The sequence below is a fragment of the Neofelis nebulosa genome, chromosome 18 (assembly GCF_028018385.1).
Source record: "Neofelis nebulosa isolate mNeoNeb1 chromosome 18, mNeoNeb1.pri, whole genome shotgun sequence".
NCBI lineage: Eukaryota > Metazoa > Chordata > Mammalia > Carnivora > Felidae > Neofelis > Neofelis nebulosa.
In genome coordinates, this window is record NC_080799.1 from 27,581,451 (window position 1) to 27,600,627 (window position 19,177).

Genomic DNA, 19,177 nt, shown 5'->3' on the forward strand with positions numbered 1-19,177 from the left:
GTATTTTTTAAATGTATGATAAGCTACAGTAATTAAAATAGTTGGGTACTGGCATACACGGAAGGAAACATCTTAATAGAACCAAATCCATAGGGGACTTCAGTCTATTATAAAGGTCGAGTTTCAAAGCACTGGGGAAAAGATGACTATTCAATAAATGGGTTAGGATTGCAGGCTAGCTATCAGGACAACTCTTTCACAAGCAGTTTCACTCCTAGAAATGGACTGTACAGAAAACCTTACACCTGACTTCCTTCAGTTTTTTTTTTTCTATGTCACCCTCTCAGTAAGGCCTTTCCCTGAGTATCCTCTTTAAAATTATAGCACCCAAACCCAACCACCAATTCCAGATGCCCCGTTCTTGCTTTTATTATTTTCTCCCTAACATTTATCACCAACAGCATGCCATTTGCTTCCTGTCTTCCTCACTAGGAGGCAAGCTCCATGAGCGCAAGGATATTTACATGCTTTCTAAGTACTGTATCTCCAGCATCTAGGCACTCAGTAAACACTTTCTAAATGAATGAAGATATTTTGTGGCATAAGAGCAGTCAACACCAATTCCCTTCCACCTTCTTTGCAAGCTTACCCAACAATGTAAATATGCTGAGGGCAGACGACTCCCTTCCAGACCGAGAGAGTGCATCGTGACTGTTCTATGCCCCTGACCAGTTAGTTGCTGGCTGAGCAGGAACATGTGCCCCATCCTTGCCAATGGGCCCTAAAGTGATGGGAAGATTTCTGGGGAAGGTTTCCCTCACTTAAAAAAAAAAAAAAAAGATGTGTGGGGATCCTCTCTTTTCAAGACTTTGTCATGCCTACACAGGACACTTGGCACTGTATCTGCCACTTTGCAATTTTTTTTAATGTTTATTTATTTTTGAGACAGAGAGAGAGAGAGAGAGCATGAACATGGGAGGGGCAGAGAGAGAGGGAGACACAGAATCCAAAGCAGGTTCCAGGCTCCGAGCTGTCAGCACAGAGCCCGACGCGGGGCTCGAACTCACGGACCGTGAGATCATGACCTGAGCCGAAGTCTGACGCTTAATCGACTGAGCCACCCAGGCGCCCCTGACACTTTGCAATTCTGAGGGGACTATCACCACACTGAAGATGAAGAAAAGAAAGCAACCTCTCAATTTCAATAGAGCAGCTGTATCACAGAATTAACACAACCATGCAACCATGGAACTGCTTTTCTAAAATAAACTCTTATTTTTTAAAAGCAATTTGGGTTGCTCCTTCTGTTTCTTAAAGCAGAAAGCATTCTGATACATACTTACACATGTGAAAAGACCTGCCTATGAGTGTTTATTTCACTATTATTTATAAAGCAAACTGCTGGTCCCTAAAAGTACATCAAAAGGGGCCTCCTCAAGGAAAGTTCTACACCCAGTGATGTGCTGGTAAATGTTTACCAGCCAGCTTGGAGAAAGGAGAGGCTATCATAGTATTTGCCAATTTCCAAGACCTTAGTGCTCCCATTGACCACTCAGTGGTCACTTTCAATAACAGCCATATTTAAAAACCAGTTCACTAAATTCACAATGTAACAATCTGCTCTCATGAGCCAGTAAAACTGACTCCAACATACCATTGTTTATATCCAGACCATGATGCAGGTACATATGTGCCCATAAGGAACAATTTCCTAGGTACACTTAAGTAGAAAAAGGCAACAAAAGTATTTACAGTGGGGTTTAATAATATAATCATTTTTTCATGTGCAGTTATATTTACATAGATGATCTTTAAAAGAATATTCGAGAGACCTGAGCAAGACTGTGGAACTGGCTGCTTGAACTCTTTTTACCATGACTTATTTTTTTATAAAATTATACTTTTTAAAAAATTAAGCATGCCACTAAATTTTCATTTTTGCAATATAATTGTCTTTTTATCTACTCTTCCCTTATTTGATGCTTAGAACAATTCTCACATAGATTTAATGACCCCATAACCAAAACTGGGTCAGGAAACCAAATAAATGGAAATTGAAATTAGAAAGATGCAGTTTACATTTTTTCCAAATTAACCTAAGAAACAAAATTGCAGTGACAGGACTTAAAGACAAATCAAAAAAGTGCAAAAAATAATTTCATCTACAATTGCTTTTTGTTGAAATATAAATTGGGCCAAGTATGCAAAGCACACTCCTATTTCCTTAAAACAGCCCAGTATTCACAAACTCACACACAAAACAAGGTCACTTTGCAGCTCACAGTCCTCACATTGTGTCACATGGAAATCATCAGGATCTAATTAGTGACTTAAAGAAAGGAAGCAATAACGGAGTGCCGTGGAGCAATATGCAAAATGGATAGGTCAATAAAGGCCACCCACAGCAAAAAAGCTTCTTGTACTCAGGTTTGCTACACGTCATGTGCCAGATTCCCGGGACTTAGTAGGCAAGTGCACGTCCACAACCAGGGAGCTTGTTTTCAGGCCTTACTGGGGACTGCTCTCTTGTGCAGTTGGATTTCCTCTCAATTTTTAGTGTGAGAAACACAAGGAAATAAAATTCATGGTTAGATTAATGTTTCTTCCCCTGCTCTTCCACCTCCTGCTATGCCAGGAAATAGCACTAAAATTCTATCATGTGGTTGCCCAACAGGACACAGGAAACCAGGGCCTTATAATCTGATGACTAGTGATTGCAATGCAGAGATGGAGCTAAGGCTTAATTACACAGGGAACAGCACTGACAAGTCAGGTTGCTGAATTACCAAGGACATTTCCTAGGATCCTCACTGTACTGCACGTACACATACACACACACACACACACACACACACACACACACACACACAAACTTACACATGCATACACGCTATATGGGCACTCACACTGAAAGCAATTTTTTCTTTACCACGACCAGGTGATTCACCAACAAGAATTGTTTGATCTGGTCTATCTGCACTCCTTCCCACCCTCCTATGTCTAAAGAATTCTGCATTTTCCCCATCATCAACAAACATCTAAAATCATTTGGAAATGTTAAAACAAGCATTTAATCTGAAGGGACTAAGACCTGAGGGGGCTAAAAATAAGGACAAGAAGAAATAAAGGAGCAAGTCAAATCCATGGTTATAAGCAAACATGAATATTATTCCTTAAGACAGATTTTCACGGATATTTGAGAACTATGAAGCTTATGAAATATTAATGCAGGTCTTAAAAATGTCTGCAGGCTCTTAGAGTTTTTGAACCCAAGGCTGAACCAGGCAGTAAAATGGAAAAACTAAAGATTTTCAAATATTACCATGTATTACTTAATAAATAGTTTTTGTATTACTGCACATTATTAACTAATGAAAATGCAAAGGAGAGGCTTAAAATCATAACTTCCAACAAGACCTGAAATGCAAACCACGTGAGCTAAAACCATGAGTTAATGTGGCTACTACCAGATCACAGTAAATATGAAGTAATACGAAATCAAACCATTTCTTTTAATACATTCTTCACTCGGGATTGTGGAAGAGCAAGACTCTGCAACCAAAAACCCAATGTCATACAAAGAAATGACACATGCTGGAACACAAATGGTCTTCACGAGGGTAAAACAGGTAACGGCATTTACCATTTTTCGAGTCTGGAACAAGAGATGTAAAATACAAAACAGCTGTGGCACTCGACAAGTATATCCAGGTACATTAAAAGGCATCACTTATTTCTTGGCTCAGCTTCTAAGCTGATAAACAAATGGCTGAGGCTCCATTTCAGAACAGAAAATATGGCCACATTTTAGGTTTTCAATTCCATGCAAGCAGACTGGGTACTCACTGGGTACTCACTATTGGGTACTCACTATTACCACTGCAAAGGGGACACCAGGTTCTACAAAATCCACATTAATATGAACATTAACCAAGGTGATGTTGTGCATGGGTTAACCATATTCCTTTAAATTCCAGGCTATTCTAAGAAAACAGAATCACAAATACCAAAAGACATCTATGTTGGGTAGGAAATGACTTGACCACACTTACCGTTTTCCACATAGGGATGAAAGGGTAAAACCAGGGCAAGGATAACCCTGCCTCTAGTGGGCTCCAAGACGCTTCTGATATCTTTTAACAAAGTCAGGGGCTGATCACAGCGGTCCAGCAAATTCAAGCAGCTGATGACATCATACTGGAACCCTGTATTCTGCCATTCATTTATACCAAGCACTCTAAAAACATCAGAAAGAACTTGATTGATATAAACGCCCTTAAAGACATCTTTGAAAATAATTGGGATGCCTCACAGGCTCTAAATTTGTCTTCTAAATCAAAGTAAACGCAAGATCTTTCATTTATAATTTATATTTGCAATAATAAGATGGCCAGGCAAAGAAAAGCAGCAACTCTATTTCTGTAAATTTAGCATTTCACCCATTTCCAAATCTAAAAACATATACTTCCTTTATAAGAACAAAATATATGTTTAATAAGAATGAGTTACAAGGCGCTAAAAATGGTTATACAACTAGGGCATCAAATTCCTGAACATAAAATGAACCAAAAAAAAATCCGACTTTTACTTCATTGTAATGTAATCATAAAATACATCACATATTCATGGTTTATATTCCTGGAGTCCCCTCTATTTTTAAGAATGGCTGGGGGTATTCTTATGGCTGGGTATCTTCTTAAAAAGGTAATTTCCACTTACAACCTATGGCCTTTGAGCACACATCTCTGTTTCCAGGAGACAGGTACTATTCATACTCTAGAATTTCCTATCTGAATAACTATATAGAAACGACGAAGCATGGGGCATCCTATTAAAAGCGTAAATGAAGAGCACAGTTAACACACTACTCTCAGCCCTCCCTCTCTCTCTCCTACCATCCCTCTCTCAGAACATTTCTAAGTCCTTTACAATGTTTTATCCACAGGAAGAGTTCTCTTATCAAGAGTCTTTGTCAGCCACACCATTAAGGCAATTCTGTAAATTACTCACTCCTGCTTGGTTGTAACAATCAGAATGTGGCAGATGGGGCATGTTATGATAGAGGCAGGGAAGAAAAGGGAGCAGGAAAAAGGATCTTTGGTAAACAAGTCTTTGATAATGCTGAGTAGATACAGTAGAGTTAACTTAGAAAATTCTGAAAGTATAATGAGGGCTGTTTTAAAAAACTCATTAGCATAGTGATATTTGAGAGCATTTTCAAATAGAATAAAGGAGCACAAACCACTCAGCTACATCTTGTTTTCAGTCTAGGTTTTTTGTAATAACTAAACCCTCCTCCAAAACAATGCTCTAACCAACTTCAAGGGACTAGTCAGAATCCTTTGTTGCTTGAAATAAGTAGGGCATTAGGGCTCCAAAATCACTTTATTGTGCAATGATTATTTTAGAAACTGGATTTAGTTCATTCAAACTATAAAGGTCCTACTTTGGGGATAAAAATCCTATGAATTCCAGGGCGCCTGGGTGGTTCAGTCAGTTGAGCACTGGGCTTCGGCTCAGGTCATGATCTCACGGTTTGTGGTTTCAAGCCCTGCATCGGGCTCTGGGCTGACAGCTCAGAGCCTGGAACCTGCTACAGATTCTGTGTCTCCCTCTTTGTCCCTCCCCAGCTTGCACTCTGTCTGTCTGTCTCTCTCTCTCTCAAAAATAAATAAACGTTAAAAAAATTTTTTTAAATACTATCAATTCTCATTTTAAAAACCAAAATGAACAATTGAAAAGGACTATTTTAGATATTAATGCCTCAGTCAAACAGCCTATTTAAATTCATAAATTGTAAAAAACAAACAAACAAAAAAACCAAATGATACACTTGATTTAAAAAAACAAAACAACAAAAAAAGTCTTAGGCCCATTTATAAGGAAGCAGAAGCCAAACTTTTATCAACATGTTTTAATATAGAATAATCTCACCAAATCCATCTCTGAATTACTTGCAGATTTTGAAAGAAAAACATGCTCCAATAAAAAATTATGGCTTTAATAAGGGACAGTTACAGCTACACATTTAGAAGCCCTTCTTCATCTTTGTATGGTGACTTTTCACTTGTAAACTCAGTTCCACCGATGAAGACAAATGTACTGGCCCCAATCGAACTGTGTATTATTAGCCCAGGAATCGAGACCCATGGTTAAGATTTCCTCCATTTATGAGAACAATGGAAGAAGTCACTTGTCCAAATCACACCGTAAGTTACTGGCAGAGAAAAAATTGCAACTTGGAAACTCCTAATGGGCTATTCAGGCCAAGCAACCCACTCTCCCCAGCTAAGGGGAGAAAGAGCCTGACAACCGGTCCGTGAATTGATGCTTTCCGGGTGGTGGGTTGTGAGTGAAGAGCAGTCTGCACTTCAGTCTCCAACATCTTTTCATTAAAAAAAGAAAATAAAGGGGCACCTGGTCTCCCTCTCTCTCTGCCCCTCCCCTACTTGTGCTCCGTGTCTCTCTCAATCTCTCCCCACCTTCTCAAAAATAAACATTAAAAAAATTTTTTTAAGAAAATAAAGGATGTTGGGGTGCCTGGGTGGCTCAGTCAGTTAAGCGTCCGACTTCGGCTCAGGTCACGATCTTGCACTCCGTGGGTTCGAGCCCCGCGTCGGGCTCTGTGCTGACAGCTCAGAGCCTGGAGCCTGTTTCAGATTCTGTGTCTCCCTCTCTCTCTGACCCTCCCCCGTTCATGCTTTGTCTCTCCCTGTCTCAAAAATAAATAAACGTTAAAAATAAAATAAAATAAAATAAAATAAAATAAAGGATGTTAACATGAGAAATAGAAAATTTTTTAATTTTATGTTTATTTTTGAGAGATGGAGAGACAGAGTACGAACAGGGGAAGGGCAGAGAGAGAGAGAGAGAGAGAGAGACAGACAGACAGACAGACAGACAGACAGTACTTGAAGCAGGCTCTAGGTTCTGAGCTGCCAACACAGACCCCAACATGGTGCTTGAACTCACGAATCATGAGATCACGACCTGCGCTGAAGTCAGATACTTAACCAACTGAGCCACCCAGGCACCCAGAGAAATAGAATTCTTAAACTATAATAATTTCTTTTCAAGAAAGATCCCAAACCTACAGATAATGGATTCAAGTCAAGCAGCTTTCAAACTTACATTGAGAATCTCTGTTCTCTGGTGTTAACATGTACATACGATTCCTTTTTGTTTTGTTTTTTAAAAATTTTTTTTAAACGTTTATTTATTTTTGAGACAGAGACAGAGCATGAACAGGGGAGGGTCAGAGAGACAGGGAGACACAGTATCTGAAACAGGCTCCAGGCTCTGAGCCGAAGTCGGCCACTTAACCGACTGAGCCACCCAGGTGCCCCGATAAGATTCCTTTTTGATTACGCATGTGTGAAAGGTCTATGCAGATTTAATTCTAAACCCACACCCTTTACAGCTCAGCATCTTCCCACAGCCTTATTTCCTCTACCATCTAACTACCATTCAGACCAACTAATCTTAACACTAACTTTTGGTGAAGCAGACTGAGGAAGGAAAACATGCTGCCAAAATTTTTTCCTGCCACAGAATCTTTTTTAAAAAATTATTGTCCCCTGAATTGTGGAATTGTTCATTAGTACACCTAATCAAAAATGAACTGTATAATCCTTTCCTGTGCCTGTGGCTTTTCCAAAACAGTATTTCTAACCCTGGAATTATTATTTTCAAGAAAACAAGTTAAGTAATAGTTTATCTTCCGGGAGGATTTAAACCATATTTTCCTTACAGAAGTGACAAAGCAATCGGCATGTTGGTAAATCCTAAATAAAAAGCAAAACACCAACAGTACAAAAAAATTGCTGTTTTGTTTTAGAAATCAAAGCCAGATCCTTAAATTTTACAACTGGATTTTTTGTTCTTTTTTTTAATTTTTTTTTTATTATTTTATTTTAATTTTATTTTAATTTTTTAATATATGAAATTTACTGTCAAATTGGTTTCCATACAACACCCAGTGCTCATCCCAAAAGGTGCCCTCCTCAATACCCATCACCCACCCTGCCCTCCCTCCCACCCCCCATCAACCCTCAGTTTGTTCTCAGTTTTTAAGAGTCTCTTATGCTTTGGCTCTCTCTCACTCTAACCTCTTTTTTTTTTTTTTTCCTTCCCCTCCCCCATGGGTTCCTGTTACGTTTCTCAGGATCCACATAAGAGTGAAACCATATGGTATCTGTCTTTCTCTGTATGGCTTATTTCACTTAGCAGCACACTCTCCAGTTCCATCCACGTTGCTACAAAAGGCCATATTTCATTCTTTCTCATTGCCACGTAGTATTCCATTGTGTATATAAACCACAATTTCTTTATCCATTCATCAGTTGATGGACATTTAGGCTCTTTCCATATTTTGGCTATTGTTGAGAGTGCTGCTATAAACATTGGGGTACAAGTGCCCCTATGCATCAGTACTCCTGTATCCCTTGGATAAATTCCTAGCAGTGCTATTGCTGGGTCATAGGGTAGGTCTATTTTTAATTTTCTGAGGAACCTCCACACTGGTTTCCAGAGTGGCTGCACCAATTTGCATTCCCACCAACAGTGCAAGAGGGTTCCCGTTTCTCCACATCCTCTCCAGCATCTATAGTCTCCTGATTTCTTCATTTTGGCCACTCTGACTGGCGTGAGGTGGTATCTGAGTGTGGTTTTGATTTGTATTTCCCTGATGAGGAGCGACGTTGAGCATCTTTTCATGTGCCTGTTGGCCATCCGGATGTCTTCTTTAGAGAAGTGTCTATTCATGTTTTCTGCCCATTTCTTCACTGGGTTATTTGTTTTTCGGGTGTGGAGTTTGAAGAGCTCTTTATAGATTTTGGATACTAGCCCTTTGTCCGATGTGTCATTTGCAAATATCTTTTCCCATTCCGTTGGTTGCCTTTTAGTTTTGTTGGTTGTTTCCTTTGCTGTGCAGAAGCTTTTTATCTTCATAAGGTCCCAGTAATTCACTTTTGCTTTTAATTCCCTTGCCTTTGGGGATGTGCCGAGTAAGAGATTGCTACGGCTGAGGTCAGAGAGGTCTTTTCCTGCTTTCTCCTCTAAGGTTTTGATGGTTTCCTGTCTCACAGTCAGGTCCTTTATCCATTTTGAGTTTATTTTTGTGAATGGTGTGAGAAAGTGGTCTAGTTTCAACCTTCTGCATGTTGCTGTCCAGTTCTCCCAGCACCATTTGTTAAAGAGACTGTCTTTTTTCCATTGGATGTTCTTTCCTGCTTTGTCAAAGATGAGTTGGCCATACGTTTGTGGGTCTAGTTCTGGGGTTTCTATTCTATTCCATTGGTCTATGTGTCTGTTTTTATGCCAATACCATGCTGTCTTGATGATGACAGCTTTGTAGTAGAGGCTAAAGTCTGGGATTGTAATGCCTCCTGCTTTGGTCTTCTTCTTCAAAATTACTTTGGCTATTCGGGGCCTTTTGTGGTTCCATATGAATTTTAGGATTGCTTGTTCTAGTTTCGAGAAGAATGCTGGTGCAATTTTGACTGGGATTGCATTGAATGTATAGATAGCTTTGGGTAGTATTGACATTTTGACAATATTTATTCTTCCAATCCATGAGCAGGGAATGTCTTTCCATTTCTTTATATCTTCTTCAATTACCTGCATAAGCTTTCTATAGTTTTCAGCATACAGATCTTTTACATCTTTGGTTAGATTTATTCCTAGGTATTTTATGCTTCTTGGTGCAATTGTGAATGGGATCAGTTTCTTTATTTGTCTTTCTGTTGCTTCATTATTAGTGTATAAGAATGCAACTGATTTCTGTACATTGATTTTGTATCCTGCAACTTTGCTGAATTCATGTATCAGTTCTAGCAGACTTTTGGTGGAGTCTATCGGATTTTCCATGTATAATATCATGTCATCTGCAAAAAGCGAAAGATTGACTTCATCTTTGCCAATTTTGATGCCTTTGATTTCCTTTTGTTGTCTGATTGCTGATGCTAGAACTTCCAGCACTATATTAAACAACAGCGGTGAGAGTGGGCATCCCTGTCGTGTTCCTGATCTCTGGATTTTTTGGCATAAATAAGGATACCTTGGCAACACAGAAAAAGAACTCAACCATTTTCTGTGTGTTTTTCATGAACTCAGATATTGAAGAGAAACAAAAAATAGTTAGCTCCCAAGCCAAGAAAACGAGGTATTAAGCTAAAAGTCTGCCCTGCCAGCAGGTTGGACAAACCCCAACCTAAGATATTGCTTCCTCATTAAAATCTCAGATTGTGCCATCAGAATGCCTAAAATGAACAAATCAGGAGACTGTAGATGCTGGAGAGGATATGGAGAAACAGGAACCCTCTGCACTGTTGGTGGGAATGCAAACTGGTGCAGCCACTCTGGAAAACAGTGTGGAGGTTCCTCAAAAAAACTAGCTACCCTATGACCCAGCAATAGCACTGCTAGGAATTTACCCAAGGGATACAGGAGTGCTGATACACAGGGGCACTTGTTCCCCAATGTTCATGGCAGCACTTTCAACAATAGCCAAATTATGGAAAGAGCCTAAATGTTCATCAACTGATGAGTGGATAAAGAAATTGTGGTTTATATACACAATGGAAGACTACATGGCAATGGGAAAGAATGAAATATGGCCTTTTGTAGGAACATGGATGAACTGGAGAGTGTGATGCTAAGTGAAATGAGTCATACAGAGAAAGACAGATACCATATGTTTTCACTCTTATGTGGATCCTGAGAAACTTAACAGAAGACCATGGGGGAGGGGAAGGGGAAAAAAAAGTTACAGAGAGTGAAGGAGCCCAACCATAAGGGACTCTCAAAAACTGAGAATAAACTGAGGGTTGATGGGGGGTGGGAGGGAGGGGAAAGTGGGTGATGGGTATTGAGGAGGGCACCTGTTGGGATGAGCACTGGGTGTTGTATGGAAACCAATTTGACAATAAATTTCATATTAAAAAAAATCTCAGACTGTGCTGAAAAACACCATTTTTGTGAGTATGTTCTTATTTAATACTAATAATATTGTGGACAGAATATCAACCAGTATGAATTCCCTATTTAGGTCAAACTGCAGATTTTGGCATATGTGCTACGTATTAGGGGAAAAAAATTAAGTATTTTTCATAGGGTAGTAAGTTTACTAGTAGGTTACAAAGCATGTAAACTCTAGATACAATGAATTATTAATTCAGATATCTAAATTTCACTGATAATTCCATTTAGGCATTTAGTCTTAAGAAGGGCTTCAATGGCAGGCAAGCAAGCAAGGGAAGGAGCCGGGGTGAATAGGAGGGGAATGAAAACATTTCAAACACCTTCCTCCCCATATCTACTTTTGAACACATTTTTTTTACATGGGAGGAGAGTGTCAGATTAGGACTTTGGCATGAAGTTTTCAAATAATGAGTTAATTTCTTTTAAGTTTATTTATTTCTTTTGAGAGAGAGAGAGAGAGAGGCAGAGAGAAAGGGAGGGAGAGAATCCCAAGCAGGCTCTGCACTGTCATCACAGAGCCCAATGTGGGACTCCATCCCACAAACCAGGAGATCATGACCTGCACTGAAACCAAGAGTCAGATGCTTAACCAACTGACCCACCCAAAAATACTGAAGTATTTCTTTAATTAGAAATTAATTCATGGGGCGCCTGGGTGGCTCAATCGGTTGAGTGTCCGACTCTTGGTTTCGGTGGAGGTCATCATCTCCTAGTTTGTGGGATCAAGTCCCACGTTGGACTCTGTGCTAGGCATGGAGCCTGCTTAAGATTCTCTCAGAAAAAAGGAAAAGAAGAGAAGAGAAGAGAAGAGAAGAGAAGAGAAGAGAGAAGAGAGAAGGGAAGGGAAGGGAAGGGAAGGGAAGGGAAGGGAAGGGAAGGGAAGGGAAGGGAAGGGAAGGGAGAAGAGAAAAAAGGAGAAAAAAGGAGGGGCGCCTGGGTGGCTCAGTTGGTTGAGCGTCCGACTTTGGCTCAGGTCACGATCTCGCGGTTCGTGAGTTCGAGCCCCGCGTCGGGCTCTGGGCTGATGGCTCAGAGCCTGGAGCCTGCTTCCGATTCTGTGTCTCCCTCTCTCTCTGCCCCTCCCCCGTTCATGATCTGTCTCTCTCTGTCCCAAAAATAAATAAACGTTAAAAAAAAAAAAAATTAAAAAAAAAAAAAAAGGAGAAAAAAGGAGAAAAGAGGAGAGAAAAAAGAAAAGAGAAAAGAGAAGAATTCAGTTATCACTACACAGGCCCTCCAGGATCTAATCTGAGACAGACTGCTAGTGCTAAAGGGGATCTTACAAATCACACAGTTGAACCTCACACAGACAGAAGTCTCCTATGATAGCATCCCTAATAGCTATTTAAACACTGAGAGGGGCAAGGACTTGAATACTTGAGCTGTTAGGAAGGTGTGTGTCCCTTAACTCTACCTCAACTTCTGAAACCTAGCTGTGCATGATTATACCAGAAACTATGCTTATTCCTCTCTTTCCATATAAAACCCCATTACATTTGATCATAATCTTCCCTTCCACCCCCTTCCTACTTGGTCTTCTCTTCTCCACGCTTAAAATTTCCATGTTTTGCCAATGTTCAATCAAGTCGTGCTCCAAGAGCTACTCTAATGCTGTCTGTAGAAGCAGAAACTTAGGTGGATACAAAAGTGAGTTCATAATTCCTTTTTCCTTCTTTCTTAGCCAGGCTAAGCCTGGCTTCCAAAATATCAGAGGAGGAGGCAGGCCCATTCTGTACCCAGCACCTTCTTCTCCTATTCAATAGAATCCATACTGAATAAAAAACAGCCCTCTTTCTAAGTCTCTCGAGCAGAAGATGGTCTTAAAACCAAGATTTGACAGTTCATACCCATTAGGATGGCTATTACCAAAAAAATAAGTAAATAACAAGTACTCGCGAAGATGCAGAGAAACTGTAGCCCTTGTATACTGCTGCCAGGATGTAAAAGGGGGCAGCTGCTGTGGACAATGGTATGACAATTCCTAAAAAAAATTAAACAGGGTCCTACATTATAATCCAGCAATTCCACTTCTGAGTATATACCCAGAAGCAAAAGCAACGACTCAAACAGTTATTTGTACACTCGCGTTCACAATAGCATTATTCACAATAGCTAAAAGATGAAGGCAACCCAAGTGTCCACTGACGAATGAATGAGCCAAGTGTGGTACATCCATACAATGGAATACTATTCAGCCTTCTAAAGGAAGGTGATTTTGATACATGCCACAAGGATAAACCCTGAAGACATTATGTTTAGTGAAATAAGCCATTCACGAGAAGACAATTAATGCATAATTCCTATTTCATGTTCCCAGAAGGGTCAAATTCCTAGAGACATGAAGTAGGATGATGGTTGCCAGGGGCCAGGGTGGTAGGGGGGAGGAGTGGAAAATTAGTGTTTATTTATTTATTTATTTTTTAAATATTTTCCAACGTTTTTTATTTATTTTTGGGACAGAGAGAGACAGAGCATGACCGGGGGAGGGGCAGAGAGAGAGGGAGACACAGAATCGGAAACAGGCTCCAGGCTCCGAGCCATCAGCCCAGAGCCTGACGCGGGGCTCGAACTCACGGACCGCGAGATCGTGACCTGGCTGAAGTCGGACGCTTAACCGACTGCGCCACCCAGGCGCCCCGGAAAATTAGTGTTTAATTACAGAGTTTCAGTGGGGACAACAGAAAGATTCTAGAGATGGATAGTGGTGATGGTTACACAATGTAGATGTATTTAATATCACTAACTGTCTTCTTTTTTTTTAATTTTTTTTTTCAACGTTTTTTATTTATTTTTGGGACAGAGAGAGACAGAGCATGAACGGGGGAGGGGCAGAGAGAGAGGGAGACACAGAATCGGAAGCAGGCTCCAGGCTCTGAGCTGTCAGCACAGAGCCTGACACGGGGCTTGAACCCACAGACCGCGAGATTGTGACCTGAGCTGAAGTCGGACGCTTAACCGACTGCGCCACCCAGGCGCCCCTCACTAACTGTCTTCTTAAAAATGATTAAAAGGGTTAATTCTGTGTTATGTAGTTGACCACAATAATTTTTTTAATTAAAAAAAAAAAAACAAAAACAAAAAACCAAAAAAAAAAAAAACTTTAAGAATGTCAGATTCCAGGGGCGCCTGGGTGGATCAGTCAGTTAAGCATCCGACTTCGGCTCAGGTCATGATCTCACAGTTTGTGGGTTCGAGCCCTGCGTCAGGCTCTGTGCTGACAGCTCAGAGCCTGAAACCTGCTCCGGATTCTGTGTCTCCCTCTCTGCCCCTCCCCCGCTCATGCTCTGTCTCTCTCTCAAAAATAAATAAACATTAAAAAAAAGAAGAAGAATGCCAGATTCCAGGGGTGCCCGGGTGGTTCAGTCAGTAGTCTCCCGACTCCTGATTTCAGCTCAGGTCATGATCTCACCGTTGTCAGATTGAGCCTGGCTACTCACTGGGCATGGAGCCTGCTTAGGATTTTCTCTCCCTGTTTCTCAGGTGCTCACACTCTGTCTCTCAAACAAAACAAACAAACAAACAAAAGCCAGATTCCAAACAGGAAAAGTGTCTACACCTTTTTTTTTTTTTTTTTTTGAGCAAGTAAGAGGGGGAGGGGCAGAGCGAGAGGGAGAGAGATGAACTCAGGCAGGCTCCACACCCAGCACAGAGCCTGATGTGAGGCCTAATCTCACCACTGTGAGACCATGACCTGAGCTGAAATCAAGAGACAGTGGCTCAACCAACCGAGCCCACCCGGGTGCCCAAAAAAAGTCTCTACATCTGATTCCTCTTTTCCAAGTTATTCCTCACCTACCCTTCTTCCACAGTGCCAACTCCTCTAGTCCAGAAACATACTGATGAGGAAACATGATTTCTCTCTAAATTTCTACTTAACTGTAATATGGAAAGTTTTTAAAAAATTCTAATCATGGAAAATTGTTTCTGATTCACATCCTTTAAATAATATACTCTCAAGAAGAAATACATCCGAAACCAAGACATATACCCCAAACCATGTCTAAAAGTTATACCTGTATTTCTTCTTCTGAAGCTGCCATATCATAGTTTCAGACAGCTCAGTGGCATAAATCTCTTCAAAATGAGGGCTCATGATTTTTGTGACTTCTCCATCTCCAGCACCTAAATCAAGAAGTCTATGGGTTTTCCAGTCTGGATTAATTTTTAGCAGTCTCTGAAACTGATCTGGTGAAAACACAAACATTGAGCCTCTTCCTAGCAACCTGGAAGAAAAAAAAGACAAAAATAGAAGAGTCTATGCAAATTAAGCACCCCCACATACATTCAGAGTGACTGCAGTAACTCAGCACCAATAGCCTCCTGAACTTACAAAATATTTATCTTATGTGATTATACGGTTAAATTATATACTACTTTTTATATGATTTACAGGATTAAAAGCAAAGTTAGTAAAATAAGAAAATACCTCCAGATACCATTTGGCGCTGAGTTTACAGATAACACCCCATAAAGAGTCGGCAAAGGAGAGGAGTAAAGGGTAGAAAGGAAACAGGATGAGACAGGAAGGGAAGGGAAGAAGAATGAGTAAGAGATTAAAAGGTTAATGTGAAGAATTTATGTCAAACTAGGAAGGAGAGAAGGAGATAGAGTAACAGAAAACGTATTTATCAGTTAAAAAAGATGACAGCCCAACAGAATCCGATTACAGCACTAGCCAATAATACTAAGCAGAAAAATCAAATAGGAACAAAAAGCTGTTATTAAACTAAACAATGCGTGAGAAAAAAAATAACTTCATTATCATAGATTTTTAAGAGACACCAGAGAAAAAAATGGTCCCTGCAATATCAGTTAATTTAGACCAAAAAAGTAGATTCATACTTCCATCAGTTTATATATTACATGATCATCTGGGTCTTATTATTTCTAAAGATCCTGAAAAACATTCAAAACCACAGTAACGCCTTTAAAAAAAAAAAAAGCTTGAGAGGAGTTAAATGGAGATCAGAGAGAACTCTCTGAACAGACAGAGGCTGTGGCTCAAACCAAGTCTCAAGGAAGCATCACGGTGGGGAACAGAATGCACTCCCTGCTCAGCCTCGGTTTTCTAGCTCTCAAATCCTACTCTCTCCAGGGCAGGGATTCTCCAGGTCCCTTTCCTGAAATGAAGCGGAGCTCAGAGATGGCGCAGAACCATAAATAGCGAGCTGCTGCAGAAAGAAGGTGGAAAGCCTGGGAGAAGCCACTTCTGGGCCTTCCCCCCTCAGCAGCTCCTGGGGCACTTCCTTCAGACCCTGGAACACAGTTTGAAAGGCACCGCTCTGGGGGCACCTGGGTGGCTCAGTTGGTTAAGCGTCCGACTTCAGCTCAGGTCATGATTTCATGGTTCATGAATTCAAACCCCATAGTGGGCTCTCTGACGTCAACACAGAGCCACTTCAGATCCCCTGTCCTCCTCTCTGTCTGGCCCTCCCTCACCTGCACTATCTCTTTCTCTCTCAAAAATAAATAAACATTAAAAAAAAATTTTTTTTAATGAAAAGCACCAGTCTGGGAAATGGCAGGGAAATCTGGTTTGTACTGCTACTTTCTGGAAATAAGCATACAGTACAGTATGTCACACAGTGACTGGAAAGATGTGTGCAACCTGGTGCTCCTGGCAAGACCAGTTTTAGGAAAGAATTAAAATTGCAGAGTTCATATAACAGGTTCCCTCTCTCTCCACTTTTCCCATTAAGGCCTTAGGAGAGTTTAAGCAGATCTAATAATGTCTTTACAGTAAACCTTCTGCCCCACAGAATGCTAAAAAACTAGGGAAGGTGGGGGGGCACAGACATCAGATTGCTAAACATGATGCTATCCCTCAAACTGCTTACTGAGAAAGTGTTACCTCCTCCAAGACCATTATTTTTTAATCTTCTGGTGGAAAAATCGGCTACAGAAAGCAAATATGAGAAAAGAGACTGAACTTACTGAAAGAGCTTTACAAAACTTCACACAGGAGCCACCGTCAGAGCAGGAAGAGGGTACAGGCAGCACGGTGTGGGGGATGCAGTGTTGGTGTTGACTTGCCATAGGATCAAAAGTTGCAAAACAGTTTTTTGGCTCAAACTTTCCCGGTTATAAAATACCATGCTTCTCCTAGCCAGCTTCTTGGGATGTAAGGACTCCTGACATTATAATCATAAAACTCTAGAGCTAGAGGTCATCTGACTTGTCTACATTTAAAGGCATCAGAGACGGAAGCACTGTCTATCCCCAAAGATCATGAGCAACAGAGGCTCCAAAAAAAGATTAAAAGTGTAAAAAATAAAAATAAATAAAAATTTTTTAAAAAATCACCAAGCCCAGTGTTTCTCAACCAGGACCAACTCCACCCTCTAGGGGGCACTGCGAGTAGGTGGGAGAGTCTGGGGTTATCCCCATGACCCGGGAGTGCTGCTGGTTAGTGAACCAGGCCAGAAACGCTAGACTTCCAGATAGAAGTGGGTCAGTCCCACACGATAAAGAATTATCCCACTGGAAATACCAAGACACTGACCTCGCTCAATACAAGGTTTCCAGCAAACATCAGGTATGGCTCTCTCATTTGTCTTTAATTTCTAAAGGTAGTGATGTCCATGGGCGGTGGGGGGGTTGTGTTTATTAACCATCCTAGGTTCTCTGGCCACAATCTAAGTTCTCTCTAGATTTAGAATCTATAGAGGAGGTGTGTCTCCTTACAGGTATCTTCCTTATAATATAGACTCTGAAAACAGCTATCAGGTCTCTCCTTATTTAGCCTTTCCCTTTCTAACATAAAGGAGGTCTGGTAAGTATCTTCTTAGTCCAACAAGGCACCATAGTGCAGGGTGCTTCAGAGATACCACAGGTCCAGTTCCAGACCACCACGATAAAGCAAGTATCACAAGCAGGCCAAATGAATTTTTTGGTTTCCCAGTGCACGTAAATGTTGTTTACATTACACCATGGCCTGTAAAGTATGCAACAGCATTATATCTAAAAAAACAATGTACATACCTTAGTTAAAATATACTTTATTGTGAAAAAACAGCTAACCATCAAGTGAGTTTTCAGCGAGTCGTAAACACTAATCAGAGATCACCAGAATACAATAATGAAAAAGTTTGAATACTGGGAGAATTACCAAAATATGACACACAGATCCAAAGTGAGCAAATGCTACTGGAAAAAATGGCACTGATAGACGTGCATGACACAGGGTTACCACAAAGTTCCAATTTAAAAAAAAAAAAAAAGGCAATTATCTGTGAAGTGCAATGAGGGATGCCTGTAGTTATTTAAGACACAGCAATTCATGGTAATAATCTACCATGGATGGAAAGTACCAGCAGGCTCAAAACTAAGCTTTCTGGTGAGAATAAGACACAGGACATGTTTTGAGAGAGTGGGAGGTGAGAGTTAAACAAAACCAAACAAAAAACAGAAGAGCTGCAGATAAGGGAATCCAAAGGAATTTATTAATTGCATTGCCTCTCTTTGACCAAACCGTGAAATTCCAAATCAAGGAATTTTAACCAGGGTCCCATGGGGCAGAGGTTGGGGGTAGGGGTGGGGGATGAAGGGGGGAGGTGGTTCAGAGTTTGAAATCTCCCAAAACTGTATGTGAAATTTTGAATGAAAATACTATTTGAAGAGAAGATCCCTACCTTTCATCATTTTCAAAAGGTAAAGGACCTCATAAAGGATAAGAATCACTGCTACAATGACTTGCCTGCTTTCCAAAATAAATAAAATGGTATAGAACAGAAATTCTGTGTAGTCAATTTTAGAAACAAAACGTCAGACCAAGTTGTATAAACTCAACTACCAAGACAAAAATAACAACGGCCTGCTGAAGCAAACCTAAGGCAGTTTCATATAAACAATGAAGAAAATCAAGAAAGAAATCTTGAGAAATGGCTCATGGTGCCTAAAAACATATTTAAGGACCAGATGATAGACCAGGGATCCAGACAGTCAGGAGAAGCTGGCTTGAAACCTCAAGGGGGGAAAAAAAAGTGGGCCCAACCAGTGGCTTTAAGCAGTCCAATAAGGCTTTGTAAACACTAAACTCTACTGATTTTCTCCTTGGCATTCTAGATTCTTGGGCCTTGGGGATTTTTGAAAATTTTGCCAAGAAAAGACTGAAAAAAATCTGTACTCCTAAAGCTTTCTCCATGGATTTATATGAGAGAACCACACTAGAGATGGGCATTCCACAGCAAATTTACAAAATTCTGGTGCGCCTAGACATTATGTTAAGAACAGATGTTGGGCCTTCACTCGAAATAAG

General features: G+C 40.4%; 1 protein-coding gene across 3 annotated transcripts in view; it reads right to left on the reverse strand.

Moving 5' to 3' along the window:
* Positions 1 to 19,177, reverse strand: part of METTL9 (methyltransferase 9, His-X-His N1(pi)-histidine) — a 54,962-nt gene that overhangs the window by 18,340 nt on the left and 17,445 nt on the right. For all 3 annotated transcript variants that reach the window (XM_058710782.1, XM_058710781.1, XM_058710779.1), the window contains exons 3-4: positions 14,934 to 15,143; positions 3,993 to 4,177 (exon numbers count right to left, since the gene is read on the reverse strand). In XM_058710782.1, the coding sequence (XP_058566765.1) occupies positions 3,993 to 4,177; positions 14,934 to 15,143 (395 nt within the window). The remainder of the gene's footprint in view (positions 1 to 3,992; positions 4,178 to 14,933; positions 15,144 to 19,177) is intronic.